Raw genomic sequence first — 21,820 nt, 5'->3', positions numbered from 1 at the left:
AGCAGGGAATGGCTGCTGTGCAGCTGGAAAACCTCTGAGGCACAGCACCATCCTGACAAGATCACGCTTGCCGTGCGGGTGACCAACAGCCGTCTAATTGGACGTCAGGGGTGCTCAGTAGGAGGGAATCCATGTCTTGTAGACCTGGCCCCCAGCCACGGAGGAGAACCTACCGCTGAGATTTTCCTAAGCTAGTATAATGTTAACTGCATCCTAAATACTTGTCCTAAGATGAGTTAAGCTCTCGCCCCTCAGCAGTGCTTGTTCTTGAAGCAGACAGAGACCATTATGGTCAACATGCAAAGAACACCTGACTGCAGGATGCCCAATCTAAACGGATGCATCTACCATGCAACCTGTACACCTGAGGCTCAGGGAACACTGTGGAAGACATGGACAAAGGTGTGCGAGAGCCAGAGATGGTGTCTCCTGCATATGACAAGGAAGCTACACATGAGACCTGCACAACAACACTAGTTGGTACCTGGTAGAGGGAAATCACACAAGGCCTCAACCCTACACAAAGAACTACAGGCAACTGAAAAATCTGAGGGCAGGAGAGGCAGCCTTCCCCTGGGAGGAGCTCACTGACTGGTTGTCTACAGGCAAAAAGTCAGCCCTGAAAGTAACATTACACAGACTGAGCATGCTATATTTAGGAATATATATGTATATGCATATATGCTTGCAATAATAATAATGAAAAAAGAGACCATTGATTTGAAATACAGCATGGAAGAGTATATGGGAGGGTTTAGAGGGAGAAAGGAAAGGAAGAAATGTAATTATATTATAAACTCAGAAATTAAAAAGACCTAGGAGGTGGGCTGGAGAGATGGCTCAGTGGTTAAGAGCACTAACTGCTCTTCCAGAGGTCCTGAGTTCAATTCCCAGACACCATATGGTGGCTCACAACCATCTGTAATGATATCCGATGCCCTCTTCTGGTGTGTCTGAGGACAGCTACAGTGTGCTTAATAAATCCTTAAAAAAAAAAATAAGAAGAAGCTGGGAGGTAGTGTTACACCCTTATAATCCCAGCACTCAGGAGGCAGAGGCGGGCAGATGTCTAAGTTTGAGCCAGGCCGGTCTGCAGAGTGAGTTCCAGGACAGCCAAAGATACATAGAGAAGCCCTGTCTTGAAAAAAAAAAACCTAACCCCCCCAAAAAAAGGAAGGGAGAACATAGAGATACAAAAAGATTGTGTGTGTGTGTGTGTGTGTGTGTGTGTGTGTAGGGGGGAAGCAGAGAGAGACTGGGAGGAGGAGTCAGAGACTGGAGGATAGACAGAGTGTGTATATGTGTGACATGTTCAGACAGACAGAGTGTGAATAAGTGTGTGAGGGACACAGAAAGTGTATGTGTGAAACAGAAACAGTGTATGTGACAGAGACAGAATGAGACATGGGGTGTGTGTGTGAGAGAAACTGAGAAAGACAGAGTTTTGTGTATTAGACATAGAGAGACAGACACATGAATTGTGTGTGATGCACATGGAGACAGAGAAGCAGAGACAGTACACAATGTATTGTGATACAGAGACACACAGTATACGTTTGATACAAAGGCATAGTGTCTACACATGACAGAGACATAGGCAAGAAACAGACGGGGGTCTCTTCTGGTTCCAGGTGCTGCAGGAGCCACGGCTTACCGTGCAGACATGGCCAAGTCCAAGAACCACACCTCACACAACCAGTCCCTCAAATGGCACAGAAATGGCATCAAGAAACCCTGGTCACAAAGATACGAATCTCTTAAGGGGTCAACCTCAAGATCACGCACTTTGCCAAGAAGAAAGGCCTGAAGAAGATGCAGGCCAACAATGCAAAGGCAGTGAGTGCATGAGCAGAGGCCACCAAGGCCCTCGTGAAGCCTCAGGCCATTAAGCCCAAGATGCCAAAGGGCTCCAGCCGCAAACTCAGCCATCTGGCTTTCACTGCTCACCCCAAGCTTGGGAAGAAGATTCGAAGCTACATGGCCAAGGGTCGTAGGCTCTGCCAACCAAAGCCCAAGGTTCAAACCAAGGCAGAGGCCAAAGCTCCAGCCCAGGCTCCCAAGGGTGCCCAGGCCCCTGTGAAGGCCCCATAGAAAAGGCTCCTGCCAATGTGAAGACAGACGGACCGCTGTGCACACCCACCTACACACTATTGCAGATGACAGTGTCCTGTGCTGTTTTTACAAATAAACTTGAGACAAGAAAAAAAAAAGAAACAGACAGGAAGGAAACAGACGTGTATGTGAAACAGAGACAGAATATATGAGACACAGAGAAAAATACAGACTCTGTGTGTCACAGCTGAGGGAGGAAGAGAGAGACAGAGTATCTGTGTATGAGACACAGAAACACAATGTATGTGTGACACAGGAAGAGAAACAGTGTGTGCATGAGCAAGAATACAAAGCAAACACAGAGAAAGAAAACATGGGACACTCAGAGTGAGAGAGAGCGAGAGAGAGTGAGCAAGAGACAGAGAGAGAGAGTAAGAGCAAGAAAGAGAGGAAGAGAAAGAGCGAAAGAGAGAGCGTGAGAGAGAGAGCATGAGAGAGAGAGAGAGAGAGAGAGAGAGAGAGAGAGAGAGAGAGAGAGAGAGAGAGAGAGCTCAGTGTGGTGGTTTGAATAGGTTTGTCCCCCATGTGTTTGAATGCTTGGCCCACAGGGAGTAGCACTTAGGTGTGGCCTTTCTGGAAGAAGTGTGTCACTGTGTACACAGACTTTGAGGTCTCCTATGCTCAAGCTCTGCCCACCTCCTGGCTGCCTTCAGATCAAGATGCAGAGATCTCAGCTCCTCGTCCAGCACCATGTCTGCCTGCACGCTGCCATGCTTCCCACCATGACGATAACAGACTGAACCTCTGAAACTGTAAGCCAGCCCCAGTTAAATGTTTGCTTTGTTTCTTCCCAGCAGGAAAGCCCTAAGAGACTCAGTTTTAAAGTACTATCTTGCAAACACAAGGACCTATGTTTGATCTCCAGAAGCCATACTGGGCTACCTGGTTTTTATGTGAACTTGACACGAGTTAGAGTCATTTTGGAACAGAGAACCTCAATTGAGAGAACACCCCCACCAGACTGGCCAATGGGCAAGCCTGGAGGACATTTTCTTATTTAGTGGCTGATATGGGACAGCCCAACCCACTGCATGTGGTGTCACCCCTGAGGTGGTGGCCATGGGAACTAAAAGAAAGCAGTCTAAGAAAGCCGGTAAGCAGCACCCTCCAGTGGCCCCTGTGTCGGTTCTCGCCTCCAGGTTTTTGCCCTGTCTGTGTTCCTGTCCTGACTTCCCTGGATGATGTATTAAAAACTGTAAAATAAAACACTTCCTTCCCCAAATTGCTGCTGGTGGTATTTCATCACAGCAATGGAAACCCTAAATACTACGTAAAACACGTGCTGGGCATGGAGGAGGAAGGACAAGAGATCCCTGGGGATTCCAGACCAGCCAGCCTGGGGGAGCTCTGAACAGAGAGGCTTCCCTGGGTGAGGACTTCACTTTAGTCTGAGTCAAATAAGCTGCCCTGGATGAGAGGAGAGAACAAGCCAAGGGAAGACACACCCTGACAGATACTTAGGAACAAGGATGAGAGCGGTTCCTTCAGAAGCTCTGGGAAGATCCTGGACCAAGAACTTCCAAAACCAACAGGTTGGATCCACCCTCTCTGGTCAGGATTTGGCCCTAAGGGTGGACTTCAGTAAAGCATTCATTTACCATGTTCTAGTCCAGGATCACAAAGGTATTAATTTTAGAAGAACTACTGGGAGGAGGGCTCAGTCATTACTGTGTTTGCTTTACAAACATAAACAACTAAATTCAGTCCCCAAACCCCATGTAAGAAAAATCCTGGTGTGGTGACACATGCTTGTAATTCCAGAGCCACAGACAGGGTGCTCAGTTAAATCTCTCAGACCTCCTGGACAGTCAGCCTTGCCAGTGGGAGACGGTGTCTCAAACAAGATGGACAGTGCCACAATAATGACCCCCCAAAATGACTTTGACCACCAAACAGACTCATACACACCTACACATGTACATGCACACCGACAAACCTAAGGAAAGTGTTTGGAGGTTGGAGAGTTGGAAGTGACAGTATATATGCGTAGGAGAGCACTTATCTGCCATGTGCTATGTGTCTATCCCAACGCCATTTTATTATTATTATTATTATTATTATTATTATTATTATTATTATATTATTATTATTATTTTAGAAGAAAGGAGGGGGAGGGGAAGGAACGTGGAATATGGTTCAGTTTGTAAAATGCCTGCCATGCGATCGTGCTAGTCAGTGTCCACAGTACCCATGTAAACAGCAGGCTTGGTGGCACACATTTGTAATCCTAGGACTGGGTAGAGCATAGGGAACGCCCCCTGCAGATCCCTGGCCAGCCTGGCTTTCTAGCCAACTGGCGTTCGCCGCAGCCGCCCTGTCTCCTCCACGCCACCAGGAGGTGCCAGCGGGCCAGGAAGTCTTCCACCGTTCGTCTCTATGACCCCCGCTGCGGGCTAGATGACCCGGAAGTCACTGAAGGGGCAGTGCTTCCAGGTGGGAGCGAGGTGACCCCGGCTGCTAAAGAAAGGTAGGGCAGAGTAGCCATGGGGGCGCACCTGACCCGGCGCTATCTGTGGGATGCCTCGGTGGAGCCTGACCCTGAGAAGATGCCCAGCTTCCCGCCGAACTACGGTCTTCCGGAGCGCAAGGAGCGAGGTGAGCTTGCGCAGACGCGACCGCCGATCCCGCGGAACTCGGCTGCAGAGGGGTCGGATCGCGAGGGCGCCTGAGAAAAGGCTGGGACAAGACAGCAGAGAACGGGGAAGACGAGACTGCCCCGGTGCACTTCGTCCTGGACACAGCGCGGAGCCTAGGGACATGTTCTTTGCATCTCCATACAGTGTCACTCGTATTTTGGTTATGTACAATAATACAAGGTCGGCGGGGGATGGGGCGGTCCTGCAGTGCACTTGTCCTGTCTAGTGTGATGGTGCTGGGGATGGAACCCAAGGCCTGTGTGTACTCGCACGGTTCTTGTTCTTCCCGTGTAGGAAAATCACAGGCTTACAGGCTTACAGAGTGACGGCTGTGGACAAAGGCCTAGTTTGGCACTTGAGATGCCCCAGGGTATCAGAGGACACTGGCACTGTCTTCAGGGAGCCCATTGGACAAAGCAGCGTGTCCAGGAAGATCTAGGAAGCAAATTTAAGAGTGTGGAAGCAAAGGCTAAAAGAGGCGGAAATGATGAGACCGATCATACTGGTTCCAAGGAAGGATAGAGCCCCGCTTGTAAGCAGGGGAGACAAATTTCTTGCTTTACCGAAAGGTTATAGTGTAGGCCAAAAGATGGCTCAGTCACTACTGAACCTGCAGTCATTTGCATATTGGAAATACAGCACTCCTTGGCCCTCTCTCTTGATTGGCTAAACCAGAACCTTGGTAAGACTCAGCGAGCCCTGCTGACCTGGTCTCCAAGTTGCTTCTTCACTGGACCCCTTCTTATTTTGGAGTCAGACTAGTCTCTAACTCGCAATCCTTCCCCTTTGGCCTGTGGAGCACAGAAATCACAGATCCAGTGTGCTCAGGGATGCTAGCTTGCATGTTACAGGCCCAGTGTGCTCAGATGCTAGCCTGCATGTTCCTTCTGTAGTTCTTCGCTGCCTCTCCCTACATCTTAGGCAAGCTCTTGTGAGAGAGCAGCAGCAGCTTCTACTTCCACTCCCATGCATCTTCAAACTCCTTCCAAATGACTTGTCCCTAGCCTAGCAGAGTCCCCATTCCAGGTGAGCCCCCCTTATATACTCTACTCACCCTCTACAATGAAAGAACTCTGCTTCAGAACCTCTCCTCAGGCTCCTGTCTGTAGATGGACAGACTGCACCCCAACAGGGACATCATGGGTTCCTGGGATACACAGATCCTGTCTCAGAAACAAGTATAAAAGCCCATCTGGCCTCACCTTCCCAGCTAACCCTTTCCTGAAGGGCTTCTCTCAAAGCTCCCAACCCAGCCCAGCTCTGTTTGCCATTCCTCAGTTCTGTCTTGCTCACTTCCGTTTCACTGGGCGCTCTTACTGATTCCTCAGCTCCCTTGAAACTGAGGCCTGCTCTGTTCTGCCCTGGGGGCAGCTCACAACTGCCTGGTATACACAAGTGCTGTTCAGTTTATCTCCAAGGGAAGCCTTAACCTTGAACCTATGAATGACATTGCTGACTTGTTTTCATATAGTTTTGGGGCTTTATTAGTGGTGTGCGCGCATGTGTGTATGCGCGCACGAGTATGCATGTGTTGGCCAGAAGTCTGCACTCAGAGTGTCTTCCTCAAGTCACTCTCCCCTTTTCTCTTCCAGGAACCACCACCACCCTCCGCTACCACCTTAATTTTTGAGACAGGGTTTCACTCTGTAGCACAGGCTGGCCAGCCTCTGAGTTATGAGATCACAGGAGTAAGCCGACAGGCCCAGCCTGGGTTTTATTTTCCTTTTGTGTAGCACAGGCTAGCCTCAAACTTAAAACCCTCTTACCTCAGCCTTCTGAGTGTAGAGATTGTTGGCTTGTACCCCTCTGCCTTCCATGTCTGCCTTGTACCCTTGAGTCTCAGCTCTGCCCGCCACTTAAGCCTACAGTCCTCACCTTCCTAGTCACTGTAAAGAACTGTCTACCTTGTACTTAGGTCAAAACCCAGGAGGCAGGAAAGGTGCTTGTTGCCTCAAGGCTTCAGCCCTGTTCAACCTGCAATGTTCTTGCCACAGGCATCTACCCTGCTCACCCCTTGCCTCTTCATGACCCTGTTTCCAGCACTTCTTAACCCTAGTTTTGGTTAGGTTTGGGTTTGGTTTGCCCTCTGCAGTCAGTAAGGCTACCAGCCACTCAATGACAGTGTTTAGTCTGCTTTGTGTCCCTCTGAAGATGGGGACCATCTATCCGCCTGGCTCCCTGCTACATTCCTGCAACTTAGCAGGCAGCAGTGTGCTGGAGGCTTGCTGCCCACCTCTTGTAAACTGGACATAAGAGGCCGGAGCCTGAGTCGCTAACCTGAGCTCTTGCTGAGCCTGCCTGTGAAGTGAGCCATGGGCCTGGAGTGCAAAGCCGAAGGACCGAGTTGGCCTCGTCAGCATACTGGGGCAACAGCAGTCAGAAGTATGGTCAAGGCTGTAGAGAAGTAGGTGGGCTCAGGAGATCCAGGGAGAGTGCAACACAGGAGGCAGAGAAAGCCTATCTGGGTGACATGCAGCCCTGGTGAGTCACGTCTGGACACCAGGACCTAAGACCGTGTGAGAAAGGACAGAGCCCTGAGAGGAAGGCCAGCAGATGGTTGGACATGCAGTACTAAAGTTTTCCCAAGGCCTCACACAAGTAACACTACAACCAGTTCCTGTATATTTTAAGATTTTTTTTTAATGTATAGACATTTGGACACAAGGGTTCAGGTACCAGGTAAGGCCAGAGAGGTCACTGGGTCACTGGAATGGGAGTTATAGGCAGTGGTTGTGAGCTGCCCAACCTGGGGTTTGGGAACCACTGAGCCATCTCTAGCCAACTTGTCTGGTTTTTCGAGACAGGGTTTCTGTGTAGTCCTTGTCCTGTAGACCTGGCTGGCCTTGAACTCGGAGATCTGCCTCCTAAGTGCTGAGATCAAAGGTGTATACCACCACCACCTCTAATGAAATGTTTTAATGCACTGAAATAGGGTTAGGACTGAGGCCCAGATGGAGAGGTAGGCCTACAGACCCAGCAAGGCCAGATATGTGATTGAGAGCCACAGTGGGTCCAGGCTGGGGAGTTTCTATTCCTAAACACCTCCTGAAGGGTCAGGTTTGCCAGTGATGGGACAGCCCAGCCCAGAGCTGGGTCATCTAGCCGAGGCTTACTTAACACCCACATGCTACATAGTGGCCTTATGTCAACATCAGACTTCATACAGTGACAGCTGCAAAGTCCTATAAGCTAGTGATGAACCTGTCTGAGTTTGTGTAAGCACGTGCTATACCAGTCCCACTGGCTTAGCTGACAGCCTGGCCCTCCATACTGGGACTGGCATCTCTGCTGTGGGGAGCCAAGGCTGAGAGGTCCCCGTACCCACTGAAGAGCTGAAATTCAGGTCCTGGGTGGCATAGGGGCTGGGGAAGGTGAGCTGGGCTTTCTGGAAGACAGCATCTCTACATGAAGGGATGTGAGGTCTTTGTTGCTATTTAGGACAAAGGGGACAAGGAGTCACCCTTCCTGTCAGGGTGAGGCCATAAACCCAATGGGTTCTGCTAAGCCATACTCTGTGGCTTCTGTTTGCCATGTGCACACTGTGGGTCAGTGGATTGGGGCTGGCTGCAATGCTGAGCCTCACCACTCCCCACAGTGATGGTGGCCACACAGCAGGAGATGATGGATGCCCAGCTGACACTACAGCAACGTGACTACTGTGCGCACTACCTCATCCGGCTGCTGAAGTGCAAACGCGACAGCTTTCCCAACTTCGTGGCCTGCAAGCATGAGCAGCATGACTGGGACTACTGCGAGCACCAGGAGTGAGCCTGCCCCGCCCCGCCCACACCCCAGCCCACACCCACACCGCAGAGGGGCTGAGCCAGAATTCCTGGGGGAGGCTCACCCCTAGCAAGGCTTCCTAGTGGCTGGGAATGGAACCACGCCAGAGCCCGTGGCACTGAGACCCTCTGTGTGTTCTGCCCACAGCTATGTGAAGCGCATGAAGGAGTTTGAACGTGAGCGGCGACTGCTCCGAAGGAAGAAGCGGAGGGAACTGAGGGAGCAACGGGTAGCCCAAGGCCAGGGAGAAGGAGAGGTGGGCCCTGAGATGGCCCTGTAGGGATTGACCGCCAGCCTCTGGACCATCAGTGAAATAAAAGCTTTAGGTCACCTGCCTAGCCTTCGTCTGTGCTCCTTCAAGGATGGGAAGAAATGGTGTGGCCCCTGTACCCCTAAAGAACACAAAGCCATTTGGGTAAGCAGGTTTTATTGTTGCTGCTGGAGAGCCTTGGCCAGCCACATCAGGACAGGGGTAGTAGGTGGAGGGCATTACTGGGCTGAGCTCGGGAGGAGCTGCTCAGAGCAGGAAGGGGATTATGGGCATGCGCAGGGGTGGGTAGTCACGGAACTCCTTCAGGTAGCTGCGATGCTTGCCCTTGGCCCAGATAGTCATCTGGGTGAAGCCCACCAGGGAGAAGAGGGCCACTGTGGGCAGAATGGGGTATCAGAATGAGGCTGCCTGGCTGGAAGGGCAGGGCACCACACAGGGACAAGAGACTCACCTGGGACACACTGTGTCATAATGGCAAAGCCAATCCAGGAGCCGACCTGCGAACAGCACAAGAAGGATGTGGGCCCAGCATCACATACATCCCCGGGAAGGAGGCAACTGCCTCACCAGGTCCAAGATCTCTTACTCCCCACAACCCACTCCTACACTTTACCACATGTAGGGCCTCAGACCTGGGAGGAAAAATGCAGTCCCTCACCTCGTAAGTGTAGTTGGGACAGGACACCAACAGAAACAGCCAGGTGAAGGGGTTCTTGGTGGGGTATGGGATCTTCCTGGTTTTCGACCCTGGCATGCAGGACAAGAGTAAGTCAGACCCCTCACCCAGCTCACTCAGCCCCGGCCCCAGCCCCAGCAAGCCACTCACTCACCCGCTGGTCGAAGATCCCGGAGAGCCATGTGGATAGAGAAGTTCCCAAGCTGACAGATCTATCAAGGAGAAAAGCATCAATCCACAGCCAGAGGCCTCACCCCACCCAGCCACCGCACCTCACCACATTTGGTTGCTGCCCCAGCCTCTTTACCACAAAAATGGCCAGTGCCAGCTTAACCTGCTGAACTCCATAGGCTGTAGAAAAAGCAGGAAAGAGAGCCCCGTAAGAAGGAGCCTCACACTGGGGTCACCCAGGGTAAGGGCACCGTCTGGGCCCACTTACTAGGGGGTGTGTAGAGAGGGTGGTTGATGTAATAAGCCATCCACGCAGCAAAGCCCCAGTAGTAGGTGCAGTTCTGGAAGAGCAGATGAGTTAGCCTGGGGCAGGGGGGGCACTGCTGCTGGTGAGAGGGCAGGACAAGAATAAGGTGCTCACTTTGAAGATGTTTCGCAGGGGCATGGTTCCGTGAGAGAATCGGTGCACGAAGAGAGTCTCCAGCAGGCGCTTGATGTAGTGGAAGGAGTGGCACATGCAGGCGAGGCTGGTGGGGTAGCAGACTCAGCCAGGGCCCGTCCAGCCTCCCCCCGGCCCCCCCCCCCCCCCGCCACCTCCCCTTCCCCCGGGCCCACTCACTGCACCACAGTATGCCGACTGGATGTAAAGTCGTATTTGCGGCCATAAATGAAGGGCACCCGGAAGTAGAAGAGCAGGTAGATGAAAAGGGGCCCAGCATACTCCGTCAGGAAGACCTGGGAGTACCCAGAGACAGGTGAGTGGCCCGGGTGGCTGATGAAGGCAGAGACCAGGAAAGGAGTCAGAGCTCACCGTCACCCAGCTGATCTGGGCCCCGAGGTCCCGGAAGTAGAGCGTAGCTGTGGTGCCCACAGGAAGCTTCTGCAACACATCTTCATCTTTCAGGGACTTCCCCTCTACAGAGATAAGTCAGCATTTGGTTACTGCCCTGGTTTCCTGACCCCAAGAGCCCAAGGGATAGGCTGGTGGACAGCTGTACTCACTGGGGTCCAGGCGGAGGGACTGGCGGGCAGGATACCACTGCGGGTCTGCCAGGAGAAGGTCAGGGGTTGCAGCACCTAATCTGGCAAGGTTCAGCCTACCCACGCCCCAAACTTGGCCTGCCTCTCAAGGCTTCCAGAACTCTAGGACCCCCCAGCTCCTCCCACCCTGTGCACGGACACACAGGATAGGCAGCAACAGATTTTCTTCCCCTTTGGATAGCACAAGAGCATTCCTGCTGGTGACCACACAGGGGCAGCCTGCCCAGTCAGCCGGGCCTCACTCACAGTTCCAGTGTGCTGAGAGGCTACAAGCCGATGAGGAAGAGGCATGCGGAGGCATGCGGGCCCAGGTCACATCCAAGGGGAGGCAGGAGTGAAGGTAGATGTGTCGGGAGCGGGGGTAATGTATCGGGAGCATGGGGGTGGGGGGAGGATAGGTGTGTCAGGAGACTCACGTGTCTTGGTGAAAAGGGTCTTGATTTCAGAAATGGTGGCCTGAGGCTCTACCTGAGAAAAAAAACAGGGTATCAGTCCTGAGGGAGCCAGACCCAGGATTGGGGGAGAGGTTCCAGGTACGGGCAGGTCAGGATCAAGCTGGCTGACTTCATGGGGCACATCCATCCCCCACTCCTTTCCAGACACAGCTCTCCCAGGCTACCTTGTCCCTTCTCATACCAGGCTGCCTGCCGGCTTCCAGCCCCAAACAGGGGCCACAGCTGCTCACTCTAGCAGTGATTCTCAGCCTTCCTAAAGCTGCCACCCTTTAATACAGTTCCTCATGGTGTGCTGACCCCAACCATAAAATTATTTCATTTCTATGTCATACCTGTAATTTTGCTGTTATGAATTATAATGTAAATATTTGATATGCAGGATGTCTGATAAGCAACCCCAATGGGGTCTCTGCTCACAGGTTGAGAACCGCTGCTCTAGATGAATACCCCTTGTATGTCCTCTGAAGGACAGGGAGGGCCATCAATGCCTACATAGCCCTACAGGAGCTATAAGGAACAGGGACCCAAACTTCCTGGCACTTCACCCCCGGGGGCGCAGTCCTACCTTGTCCAGGAAGCACAGCTTCTCCCTCGTCTTTGCATCCCGAATCTCCACCTCGAAGAAGAGAACCGCCTTTTTATGCTTCTTGGCTGCTTTGTGGGGCATGGGCATGGGAAGGCCATCGAGGCCTTGGTGGGCCTCTTTGGCTGCCATGCTCAAGCTTATATCCATGCCACCGCCAGCCCTCCTGCTCTGCCTTCCTGGCTGCAGTGCCCGCTGCCAGCCACCAGCCCCAACCTCCGACCTCTCCTCACAAAGTTGCTCTGAGCTGGGCTAGGCATGATCAAATTCTGCCTCGGTGCTGGAAGGGAGCCCGTGTCTGACCAGGCCCAGCCAGCTTCAACGCCACATGTAACCTGAGTGGCACCAAGGCCTGGCCTGGCTAAATATAAAACCATCTCAGCCCGAGTCCCCCCCAAAGGAGCCACAGTCCTCCCCTGAGAGCTACCCTCATACAGGCAGTGGGTGGGCACAGGCCCTCAGAAGTGCCAGGGGCAAGAAGATCCCCGGAGATGGAAAAAGTCCACAGCCATAGGTGTGGCTAGCCCGCCCCAGTGTGCAGCTCTAGCTGACAGGCTACTGAGCCTGGGGAAATGCCAGCTATCTGGAGAATCTGCGAGACAGATCATCCATTTCCACTTCTAAGCTGTAAGGGACACTGGATTATTTCCCTTGTGCATTTGTGTTCCCAGGGAGGTGACAAATTCCAGAGGTATTGATGCAGAGTACCCAAGGCTCTCCGCCTCCCTCTCTACCAGCCTCTCACTGGTTCCTACCACATCAGACCAGGCAATGTGCTCACACATGGATGAGCCTTCTAAAGCCCAACACACCCTGCCTGCACCCCTGGGGTCCACAGCCTCTGCCTGCACCCCTGGAGTCCAAAAGAAACTTGCAGGCTGGGGCTGTCAGGTATGCACAGGGCCAGAGGAAGAAGGCAGGAGCCCCAAGGATCCGATCCATCAGGCTAAGAAGGTCAGAGAAGGCTACAGCATGATGCTTAACACTGCCCATGCTGGCTGGTAGAGGCCCAAGGGCTCTGTGGGGATCTGCCACCTTTTCTGCCAATGAAGGGGACATCACAGACCAGAGACTTGCCACCTGCATGCTCCCAACAGCAGAGGCCGTGGCACAATCCCAGAGCTGCTAGGGATCCCTGAGAGGACATGGGTGAAACAACATGGTGCTAGCCCATGGTAAGTGTATGCATATATGTGTGCAGGTACAGGTCGGGAACCCCATGGAGGTGACCCTACAGCCCTGCAGGGCTTGAGTTCAGGGCAAGGCTCCTATGCCAGGCAGTGGCATCCAGGCCTACCTGCCCATATGTGCCAGAGCCTACATCATGGACACAGCATAGGAGAAAGCACAGATTATGTGGGTCAGCAGCGTACTCTGCTTCGCCCTGTGCCCTGGGGGCACATGGCTGAACCCACACACAAGGACAATCAGTGCCAGACTGAGCAGTCATGCCCTGGGACCCCTCCTGCTGAAGAGGGCTGAGAGGCATGGGCACAGAGAAATATGCTAGAGGGCAGGGTGGCAGGACTCTGGGCTGAGGGTGTATTAATAGTTGCTGGGCCCCATGAGCACTGTCCACATGCTCAGAGTCCATGTGGATTGCAGGAGGGCGGCACAGTGTGCACTGGGAGAGAAGGCCATGGAGTTCCTGCTGAACCACTCAATAGCTTAAAATACAACCAGCCCCTCTCCCTCCTGGGCCCGCTGCCGGGGAGGGCTGAAACCCTAGCCTCTCCCCGGGCTGGGGCTCTGCAGCCAGGCCAGGAGTCGTGGTGCACCAACTGGCTATGAGTGGGCAGCAAGCATGGAGAGGGGCCACAGCGAAGAGTGATCCCAAGCCACAAGGAGAGGAGCTGCCTGAACCAGAGGTAAGCCGGGGGCCTCCCACGGCCTGCCCGAGCCCCAGATCCCCACAGCCGTCAACCCCCAGGCAGAGGTCTAAAAAGGCCCAGTGGGCCAGAGGCCATTCTAGAATTATCTCAAAATCAAGTTTAGTGTTAAGTGTAGCAAGGAGGCTGGCTAGGTGAAAGAAACCAGACTTTCAGGCTCAGAGTGCCCAGGACTGGACCAGGACAGACAGAAAGCAGCCCGCTGGTAACCAGGAGTGGGGGTGGGGGTGGATGCTAAAAGACACATGCTCTTTGTGGGTAAGACAAAGGTGCCAGTGACAGAGGTGGGGGGCACCCCACTGAAAGGTGATGAAATCCACCAGGCTGTGTACCTTTTTGGGAGGAGGGGTACCACTCAGAGGTGAGACAGGGTCCGCCTGTCTCCATGCTCCAAGTGCTGAGGAGTGCAGCTGTCTGCAGCACGCAGCTGAACTGTGCACTTTATTTAGTCACAGGAACTGCACCGCAAAGCTCTGGCTTCGGGGGATTCTATACAGGGACTGTCACACTGCAAGGCAGATACCCATACCACCGAGTTACACCGCAGCCCCAACAGGGAACAAACAAACAAACAACAGGCAAAGTGTCCATCAAAAGAGCAAAGACAAAACAGCTCCAGGGAACAGGTGGGGTCTCCCCTCTCCAGGCTAAGGAGACTGAGGGGGATCAATATGTATCTTAGACCTTGGTCCCCACCCCACTCCTCAACCACTGCCACACCTCATCCCATCCACACCCCCATCCACACTGAGGCCAGCCTAAAGTACACCAGGAGGGGCACCTCGGTCAGGGGTCAGAGGGCACAGATAGCTACAGAAAGGTGCCCCAGCCAGGGTGAACCCTGAGGGCGAGCAACCAGCAGGCTCTGCCCATCCTCAGGGGAAAGCACGGCTGGGCTAAGGAAAGGCCCCTACCGTGCTGTGAGATAGATGTCTATCTATATAAGGGTGGCCCATGAGGGTAACCTGAACTCTGGAGGGGTGCGGGGGGGAGTCCTGTTGAAAGCACAATAGGCAGGGGTCAAACACAAGCACAAGGGCAGGAGCCCTGGCAGGGCACATGCGCTGCTTCTGCGATGACAGTCCCACTAGTCTGTGAAGAATTCTCACCCAGAGGTTGAGATAACAAGGCCTGGCCACAGCCAACAGCAACTCCAAGGTCAAGGACAGCAAAGCAGTCTAAGAAACGGAAGTCCACCCTAGGGCTGTACAGGGGTGCTGGCCTCAGCATGCCACTGTGTGGCGAGACCAAGTTTGGCCAATAAGGTGCCTGTTCCTTGTTCTAAGACACAAAGGCAGCGCTCTTGAGGCTGTCCCAGCCTGGCAGGGCAACAAAAAGACAGAGAGGCAGGCCCTGTGTCACTGTCACACAGGAGACTCACACCTCCTGCCTCAGGCTCCCGGATACCTCATCACAGCACCAATTACAACAGTCACCCACCTGGCAGGGTGGCATACGCTTGCGATCCCAGCAATCTGCAGTCAGTTCAGAGGCAATCCTAGCAACATACCAAGTTTGAGGCCAACCTGAGCTATATGAGACCCTGCCTCAAGAAAGAAAAAAAAAAAAAAAAGACTCCAGGTAGCGGTCTCCTTACTGCCTGATCCCCTGCCCCTGGCTCACTAAGCTTTCCCTTAAAAAAAAAAAAAGAAGAAGAAGAAAGACAGGGAGACCTTCTACCTGTCCTGGGCCTGGCGGTTTTCTAACACCCAAAGTGGTCCCAGGTAGAGCCCAGCTCAGTATTACCCCTTGGGAAAAGGTCACCAGGATCTGGCCTGAGGTCCCCTCCCAATTTCCCCCACCCTTTCCTGCTGCTCCTAAACCACATCAAAGGCAGTCATCTGGTGTTCCTGGGAAACTTCAGAGCCTACCCTGCTCCCTAGGCTGCCAGGTCTCACAGTCCTGGTTCTGAAGCACCCACCTCATACTGAGAGAGTGGATCAGCTCACCAGGCTCCAGCCCCCAGAGAAACTGGGGTGTCCCTCAATGGTGACCAAAGCTGACAGGTTCTACAGGGCACAGTAGGGGAAACACACGTTCCCTGGACACTAAGTTTAAAAAGACCTGTGTGGTGGGTGATGGGTTCTTCACCTCCTCAGCGGCCAGGGAGACTCTCCTACTGCAGCCTCTCTGCTTAGTGTAGGAATTAGACAACAAAAGGCAGAAAGCAAGCCACCTGAGCATTCCAACAGCGCCCATCTAGAATAAACGCTTAGCACGGGCCAGGCGGTGTGCATGTGCTGGGAACCCAGCTCTGGGAGTGAAGAAAAGCAGGTCAGAAAACAGGAGGGAGGCCCACCTTGTCTTGGCCTTGGCTACGGACTAGGACTGTGGCAGAGGAGAGAGCACAGGAATATCACACACTGGCTGACTGTGGCAGAGGAGAGAGCACAGGAATATCACACACTGGCTGACTGTGGCAGAGGAGAGAGCACAGGAATATCAGACATTGGCTGACTGTGGCAGAGGAGCAGCCACAGATGTGCCAGGCCTTTGTCCTGCAACCTTGACTGCATCCATGAAGAGACACAAGGTCAGAGGGCTGACAGGATCCTGCCCCACCCACCTGCTAGCAGTGAGCCTGAACACAAGCAACAAGGGGCCGTGTGGGAGGAAGGGAAAGGCGTGATGACAGCCAATAGATACTTTCCATTGTCCCCTTGTGCCAAGAGGCAGGCGGATGGCCGGCAGAGGCAGACGGTCCTAATGATAATGGGCAAGCACACGGCTGGGGTGCAGGATCAAGCCCTTCTCTCAATCCCTCTATCAAGGGAGCAGGTGCCAAGGGAAGGACAAACAGAAGCAACCTGTCACCCAGAGTTGAGGGAAACAGGCAAAGGACAGAGTGGCAGCTGGGTGTGGCAGCACAGGCCAGCAATCCTATCCCTCGGGAGTGCGGCAGGGAACACTCAAAGTTCAAGTCTGGTCAGGCCTACATAAGCTCCAGACTGGTCAGAAAGACCCTATCTCAGAAATAACACATAAAGCTAAAAATACGGTAAAGGAATAAAGACCTCCCTGAGAGTGTCCAGGCAAAAGGCCCTGGGGGAAGGACAGGGCCGTTCACCATCTAGGGAAAGAAGTTCCACATACAGCCAACAACAAACACCAAGGTCCTAGTGGGGTGCCCTGCATGCCAGAGGAGCAGGGAGGGAAAGACTGTGCAGGCCTGTCCACCAGCAGAGGGCCCTGGCTTTTGCCTGGGCTCAGATTGGAGTCACAGAGGGTTTCTGAGCAGAGAAGGGACACAGGTTCATTCAGGAATTCACAGGTGCCAGTGCTGGTGGGAAGGTCTGAGGGGGTGAGGCAGAGGCTAGGAGATCAAGATGGGGAGGAACAAGAGAGGAGGAACAATGGTTGAATTCTAGACAGAACGAGCAGAAGTTAGCAGACCCCAATATGGCCTGAACCTGGAACTGAAGGAGCGAGTCTGATCCACCAAGCCTGGTAGGAAGGAGCAGCCCCATCAAGGCCGGGCTGGAAGTCACATGTCCAATGTCTGCAGCACAGGACTCAAGCTACATATGCCTCTTCCTAAATGAGAGAGCCCTGCTGCTCCAAGGTCCTCTGCCTGTAAGCAAGACCATGGCTGCAGAGTTCCCTTCACAGGCTGGCTCGGTGCCTCCAACCTGCCTTCCATGTCAGTCACTAACTTACACACCTAGAACTGCGGGTATTCAACTATAGATCCTGCCAGATGACTCTAGGCAGGGACACTGGCAAGCAGTTACAACCCTGCCCAGCTTCACAAGTGCCTCTTCTTTGTAATCCCCACACAGCCGGAACTGTGGGTGACTTAGTTACTTCTCTGCTGCTGTGCTAAGACACCATGACCAATGCTTTCGTATAAAAGAAAGCATTTATTTGGGGCTCATGGTTCCGGGGGGTTAGAGTCCACAACCACAAGGGCATGGGCATGAAGCGGCAGGCAGGGAGGCAGGCAGGCAGGCAGGGCGCTGAAACACCATCTCACATCAGAGTTAGCTGGGAATGAGGTGGACTTGTAGATTCTCAGAACCACGCCTCCAACAAGGCCACACTCACTAATCCTTCCAAAACAATTCTACCAGCTAAGGACCGGGTATTAAAACATGTAAGCCATGGGACCACTATTATTCAAATCACCACAACAGGCTTCATGTGCCAGGATGAGGAAGTGAGGTCCACAGGCTGAGTCACCTAGGAGTGAAGAGAGCTAGGATGTCAGCCATGAGTCCACAGGGATTCAGAGAGCAAGACGCCACTCCATCAGGCTCTTGGCCCCGGCACAGGTCCCTGTACTGGACAGCCTAGCACAGCAAAGCCAGTCAGTCAGTATGCTCTCTCCACTCACTGCTACCAGGAACCCCAGGTGAAGCACTCCCGAGGTGTAAGGGCACGTGTATTCTTCTGAGGGACACTGCTGGGCCCAGAGGGCAGACACCTGGCCCAACAATGGGCAGGCAGCTTAGCAGGTAGACACACAGCCTCCCCGCCCGCCGGCGTTCATCTGAGACTCCAGCTCAACCGCTTTGGCTCCCATTCCCTTTTACTTTCCAGAAATACCCAGTAACCCTAATAATGTTGTGATAGCTGATGACCTGCTCTCTGCTGCCAGAAAGCCAGCACAGACTGCACCTGCTCCAGCCCAAATTTGTCCTTCCCCAGTGGCCTTGGCATCTGACTTCACGTCTCCCTGGTGCACCAGGGGCAAGGGAGCAGATCTTTCAGTAGCCAGCCTCTCTAGGAGCAGCAGTGGGAACAGGCTACCCAGGGCAGGGACAGCACAGACGCTGACCACCTATACTTGGCCTGTGACCAGGTTACTTCGGTCTCCAGGCCCTGTTGCACCTCGACAGAAGCCAGAATCTGAACACCATGTTCACAGGCGCTCAACCCAGCACTGACACCAAGTGTGGAGGCCACGGACAGACAACTGGGGAGAGGGAAGGAAAGGGGAGGAGAGAGGAAGAGTGGGGAGGGGAAGGAAGGGGTGGGAAGAAGTTGGGAGGGGAAGGGGAGGAAAGGGAAGAGACAGGGAGAGGGGGAGTGGTGGGGGAAAGACGGGGCTGGAGAGATAGCCCAGCATGTAGATGCTTGCCACCCAAGACTATCTATCCCAGGACTTACACGGTGAGAGAACAGATTCCTGTGCGTGTCCTCTGACGTCCACATGTATGCACACTACAGCATGCCCACACACACTATTTTGTTCTGTTTGGATTTCTGTCTGTCTGCCTGTCAGGCAGGATCTCACTATGCAGCCCTGGCTAGCCTGGAATTCACCAGGTAGCCTGGGCTGGCCTTGAACTCAGAGATCTGCCTGCCTCTGCTTCTGCCCAACAATGTAATTTTTTTGTTTAAAGTTAGTTTGTGCTGAATGTACACCTTTAAACCTAATATTCTGAAGGCAGGGGGATATAGATCTCTCTGAGTCTGAGGCCAGCCTCATCTATCTACAGAGTGAGTTCCAGGCCAGCAGGACTACACAGTGAGATCTTGTCTCAAAAAGCAACAAAAAGCTGCACTGACCTCTAACACCATAAAGGATTAAAGAAAGAAATATAATAAAACTGGGGTGTGGATTAATGGTAGGGCATTTGACTAGTGCACGTGAAGCTCTGTTACAAAGAAAGTGACACCTAAGATCCCATTATCCAGAGAACACACACACATACACACACACTCTCACACACACACTCACATACTCACTCACTCTCACACACGCACACACACACACTCTCACAAGCACACACATACACACTCTCGCACACACACTCTCTTGCACACACACAGAGACAGAGAGAGAGGGAGAGACAGACAGAGACAGACAGAGAGACAGAGACAGAGAGGCTAAAGCACATCTTTTTCTTTTTTTTTCTTTTTTTTTTTTTTTCCGGAGCTGGGGACCGAACCCAGGGCCTTGTACTTGCTAGGCAAGCGCTCTACCACTGAGCTAAATCCCCAACCCCCAGCACATCTTCTTTTAAAGGGCCAGCCTCCATTTTCAAATGCATACAGAATATATCCCTACATGGGGCATGTGCATGCTACAGAGGAGCCAAGGGCTAAACCACATTTCTTGACCCCAGAACCCTATGAACCCCACCTCTGCTAGCCCAGTCTGGTCCAGTGGGCCACACCCAAGATACCTGCTAAATCCAGAGAGGCCAAGGCAGGATGGAACAACAAGTCCGGGTGAAGGCCCCCGCCACCATCCAGCCGGGAAAGCAGGGGTGTCTCCAACACCAGCTAAGGTCAGAAAGGCCATGTTCATGGGAATCTAACCCTCCGGGCTTCGTGCCAGTCACAATGGCTGTCATGGGCTAAGTGTGTTGGTACCAACAATAAGGCAGAGGATGCCACATGAAGAGTTAACCTGGGCTACACAGTAAAATCCTATCTCAAATACAAATAAAATATAACAGATTGCTACAGCACCACCCAGTGGACTGGCAGGAAGAACCAACCCTGTCCTAGGTGCCAACATTAGAAACTCTAACTGCTGCCTGGCATATATAGCTTCAGAATTCCCACAGATAGAACCGAGACCTGGCTTAGCATTCGTAAGGCCCTGAACTCAATTCCTAGCACAACACAATAAAAAAGAAAATGATTTTAAATAAGCTTCTTGGCTAGGCTATATCTCAGTGGGCAGCAGGTACTTAGTATGTACAAGGCCAAAGATTTCATCCTCAGCAAAAAAATAAAACATTTTCCAGGGCTGGATGGGACAGCCGTCTCCAAACACCCCTAACATGGCCCACCCCGAGGTCCTCACCCTACTATCTCCCTTACCCTCCTTCCTGCCCCAAGGGAGGGGGTAGGCAGCTTGCACCTGCTCTGCTGCTCTCTGGAGGGTGCTGGAGGGATGCTGTTACCCTACTTACTGACAGAAACTGCAGCTGGGGAGCACAGGTCTCGAGCCTCAGGGCAAGGCCAGGAGCTCAGAGGGCTGAACCTCGCCTGCCCCTGTTCCTCAGTGTATTTGAGCTCTCATTCTGGGATGCAGCCTGAGCCCCCTCCGCCCTCCTCCAGGGCTGCACCTGTGCTGTTCACAGGCCCTCCCACCCGCTGCCCGCTTCCAATTAGTAATCTAATGTGGGCCTCTCTCAATGTCTGGGCAGGAAGACTCTGGCAAACCAGGAAGCTTAAGGAAGCCAGACCTAAACCTGGAGGACAAACTGACTAGAGGTGTTCGTCGGACATTGTCCATTATGTCCACCCGACTCCACTCAAGCCAGCAGGCAGGTGAGTCTATGCACACACTTAGCTTGCCAGACAACCCTCTAGGATCCTCAATCACAGCTCATTCTTAAAGAAGAATTCCTACTTTACAAATAAACCCCTTTGTGGAAAAACCAAGGCACATTCCAGACACTATGGAAATCTGGAAATCCAGCCATATTAGAAAAACACGTCTTTGCCAGGAGCATGCTGGGCGTACCTAAGGTTTAGTTTCAACCCCCAGCATAAAGGAAGGGCAGTGAGAGAATGAGTATGTAAAGAAAATAGTTCTACATGAGAAGGTGGCATCACAAAACACCACATGGATCGGACAAAGGTGTGCGGCAGGGGCAGTACATGCAGTTTTCTATACAAAGTGGTCAAGAACAACCACCCTAGCCATACTTCAGAAGGCAAAGTGGATCTCTGTGAGTATGAGGCTGGACTGCCCTACATGAGTGTCAGGCCAGCCTGGCCACAGAGTGCTTAGTGAAATCCTGTCAGGAGAGGCAGGGTGAGGATGGGGCTCACTGAAGGGTCGAAAGTCCCGAAAGAGTAAAGGCGACCATCCACACGGGAAGAACAGCTGTGCAAAGGCCCTGAAGTGAAGCATAACAGGTGGTCACACATTCGTGGTCTGGAGTCATGCACATGACAGGAAGGAGATGAGGTGGAAACACGGAGGTGACGTGGAGAAGGGCCCAAGGGCTGGGTGAGGAGAGGGAGCTATGGGGAGCTATGGGCAGAAGAGTTAAGGCCTGACTTGAGTTTAAATCCGCTTACTTTGTTGTGATTGTTGACACAGGGACCTGAAGCTCACTGCATGTCTGTAGAGGTCTGCTGCCCCAAGTGCACGCACCAGCCCCCGCAGCTGCAGCCTGAGTTCTTAAGAAATCCTTTTGAGAGAATTAGTAGTAGAGACCTGGAGGAGGCTGGGAAAATAATTCCCTCCAAACAGCGATGGCACTAGGCATGGGAGCACACAGACTTGTACTGG

At 52.9% G+C, this 21,820-nt stretch overlaps 2 protein-coding genes and 1 long non-coding RNA gene across 15 annotated transcripts in view; 2 read left to right on the top strand and 1 right to left on the bottom strand.

Moving 5' to 3' along the window:
• The first annotated feature begins 4,530 nt into the window (after nt 1-4,530).
• Ndufb7 (NADH:ubiquinone oxidoreductase subunit B7) lies at nt 4,531-8,869 on the top strand. The gene is made up of 3 exons (NM_001108442.1): nt 4,531-4,707; nt 8,344-8,512; nt 8,679-8,869. Exons 1-3 carry the CDS (start codon nt 4,596-4,598, stop codon nt 8,809-8,811), a joined length of 414 nt encoding a protein of 137 aa, NP_001101912.1. The 5' UTR covers nt 4,531-4,595; the 3' UTR covers nt 8,812-8,869.
• A 72-nt stretch (nt 8,870-8,941) lies between these two features.
• Tecr (trans-2,3-enoyl-CoA reductase) overlaps nt 8,942-21,820 on the bottom strand; it is a 41,459-nt gene continuing 28,580 nt past the window's right edge. For 2 of the 11 annotated variants that reach the window (NM_001398682.1, NM_138549.2), the window contains exons 2-13: nt 11,711-11,761; nt 11,107-11,158; nt 10,652-10,696; nt 10,461-10,564; nt 10,269-10,384; nt 10,071-10,176; nt 9,918-9,990; nt 9,786-9,829; nt 9,633-9,690; nt 9,461-9,549; nt 9,254-9,299; nt 8,942-9,176 (exon numbers count right to left, since the gene is read on the bottom strand). In NM_001398682.1, the coding sequence (NP_001385611.1) occupies nt 9,049-9,176; nt 9,254-9,299; nt 9,461-9,549; nt 9,633-9,690; nt 9,786-9,829; nt 9,918-9,990; nt 10,071-10,166 (534 nt within the window). In that variant the 5' untranslated portion in view covers nt 10,167-10,176; nt 10,269-10,384; nt 10,461-10,564; ... (1 more) ...; nt 11,107-11,158; nt 11,711-11,761 and the 3' untranslated portion in view covers nt 8,942-9,048. Of the gene's footprint in view, nt 9,177-9,253; nt 9,300-9,460; nt 9,550-9,632; nt 9,691-9,755; nt 9,830-9,917; nt 9,991-10,070; nt 10,177-10,268; nt 10,385-10,460; nt 10,565-10,651; nt 10,697-11,106; nt 11,159-11,710; nt 12,022-21,820 lie in introns of those variants that run through there. The other 9 variants (XM_063277771.1, XM_063277769.1, XM_063277772.1 and 6 more) reach the window with 7 other exon arrangements.
• The window catches only part of LOC134483333 (uncharacterized), a 26,342-nt gene continuing 16,745 nt past the window's right edge, over nt 12,224-21,820 (top strand). For 2 of the 3 annotated variants that reach the window (XR_010060185.1, XR_010060184.1), the window contains exons 1-2: nt 12,224-13,596; nt 20,724-20,847. This is a non-coding gene — a long non-coding RNA (uncharacterized LOC134483333). Of the gene's footprint in view, nt 13,597-20,723 lie in introns of all 3 variants that reach the window. The other variant, XR_010060186.1, reaches the window with a different exon arrangement.

Source organism: Rattus norvegicus, chromosome 19 (assembly GCF_036323735.1).
Source record: "Rattus norvegicus strain BN/NHsdMcwi chromosome 19, GRCr8, whole genome shotgun sequence".
Lineage (NCBI taxonomy): Eukaryota > Metazoa > Chordata > Mammalia > Rodentia > Muridae > Rattus > Rattus norvegicus.
This window is presented reverse-complemented; position numbering and strand designations above follow the sequence as displayed.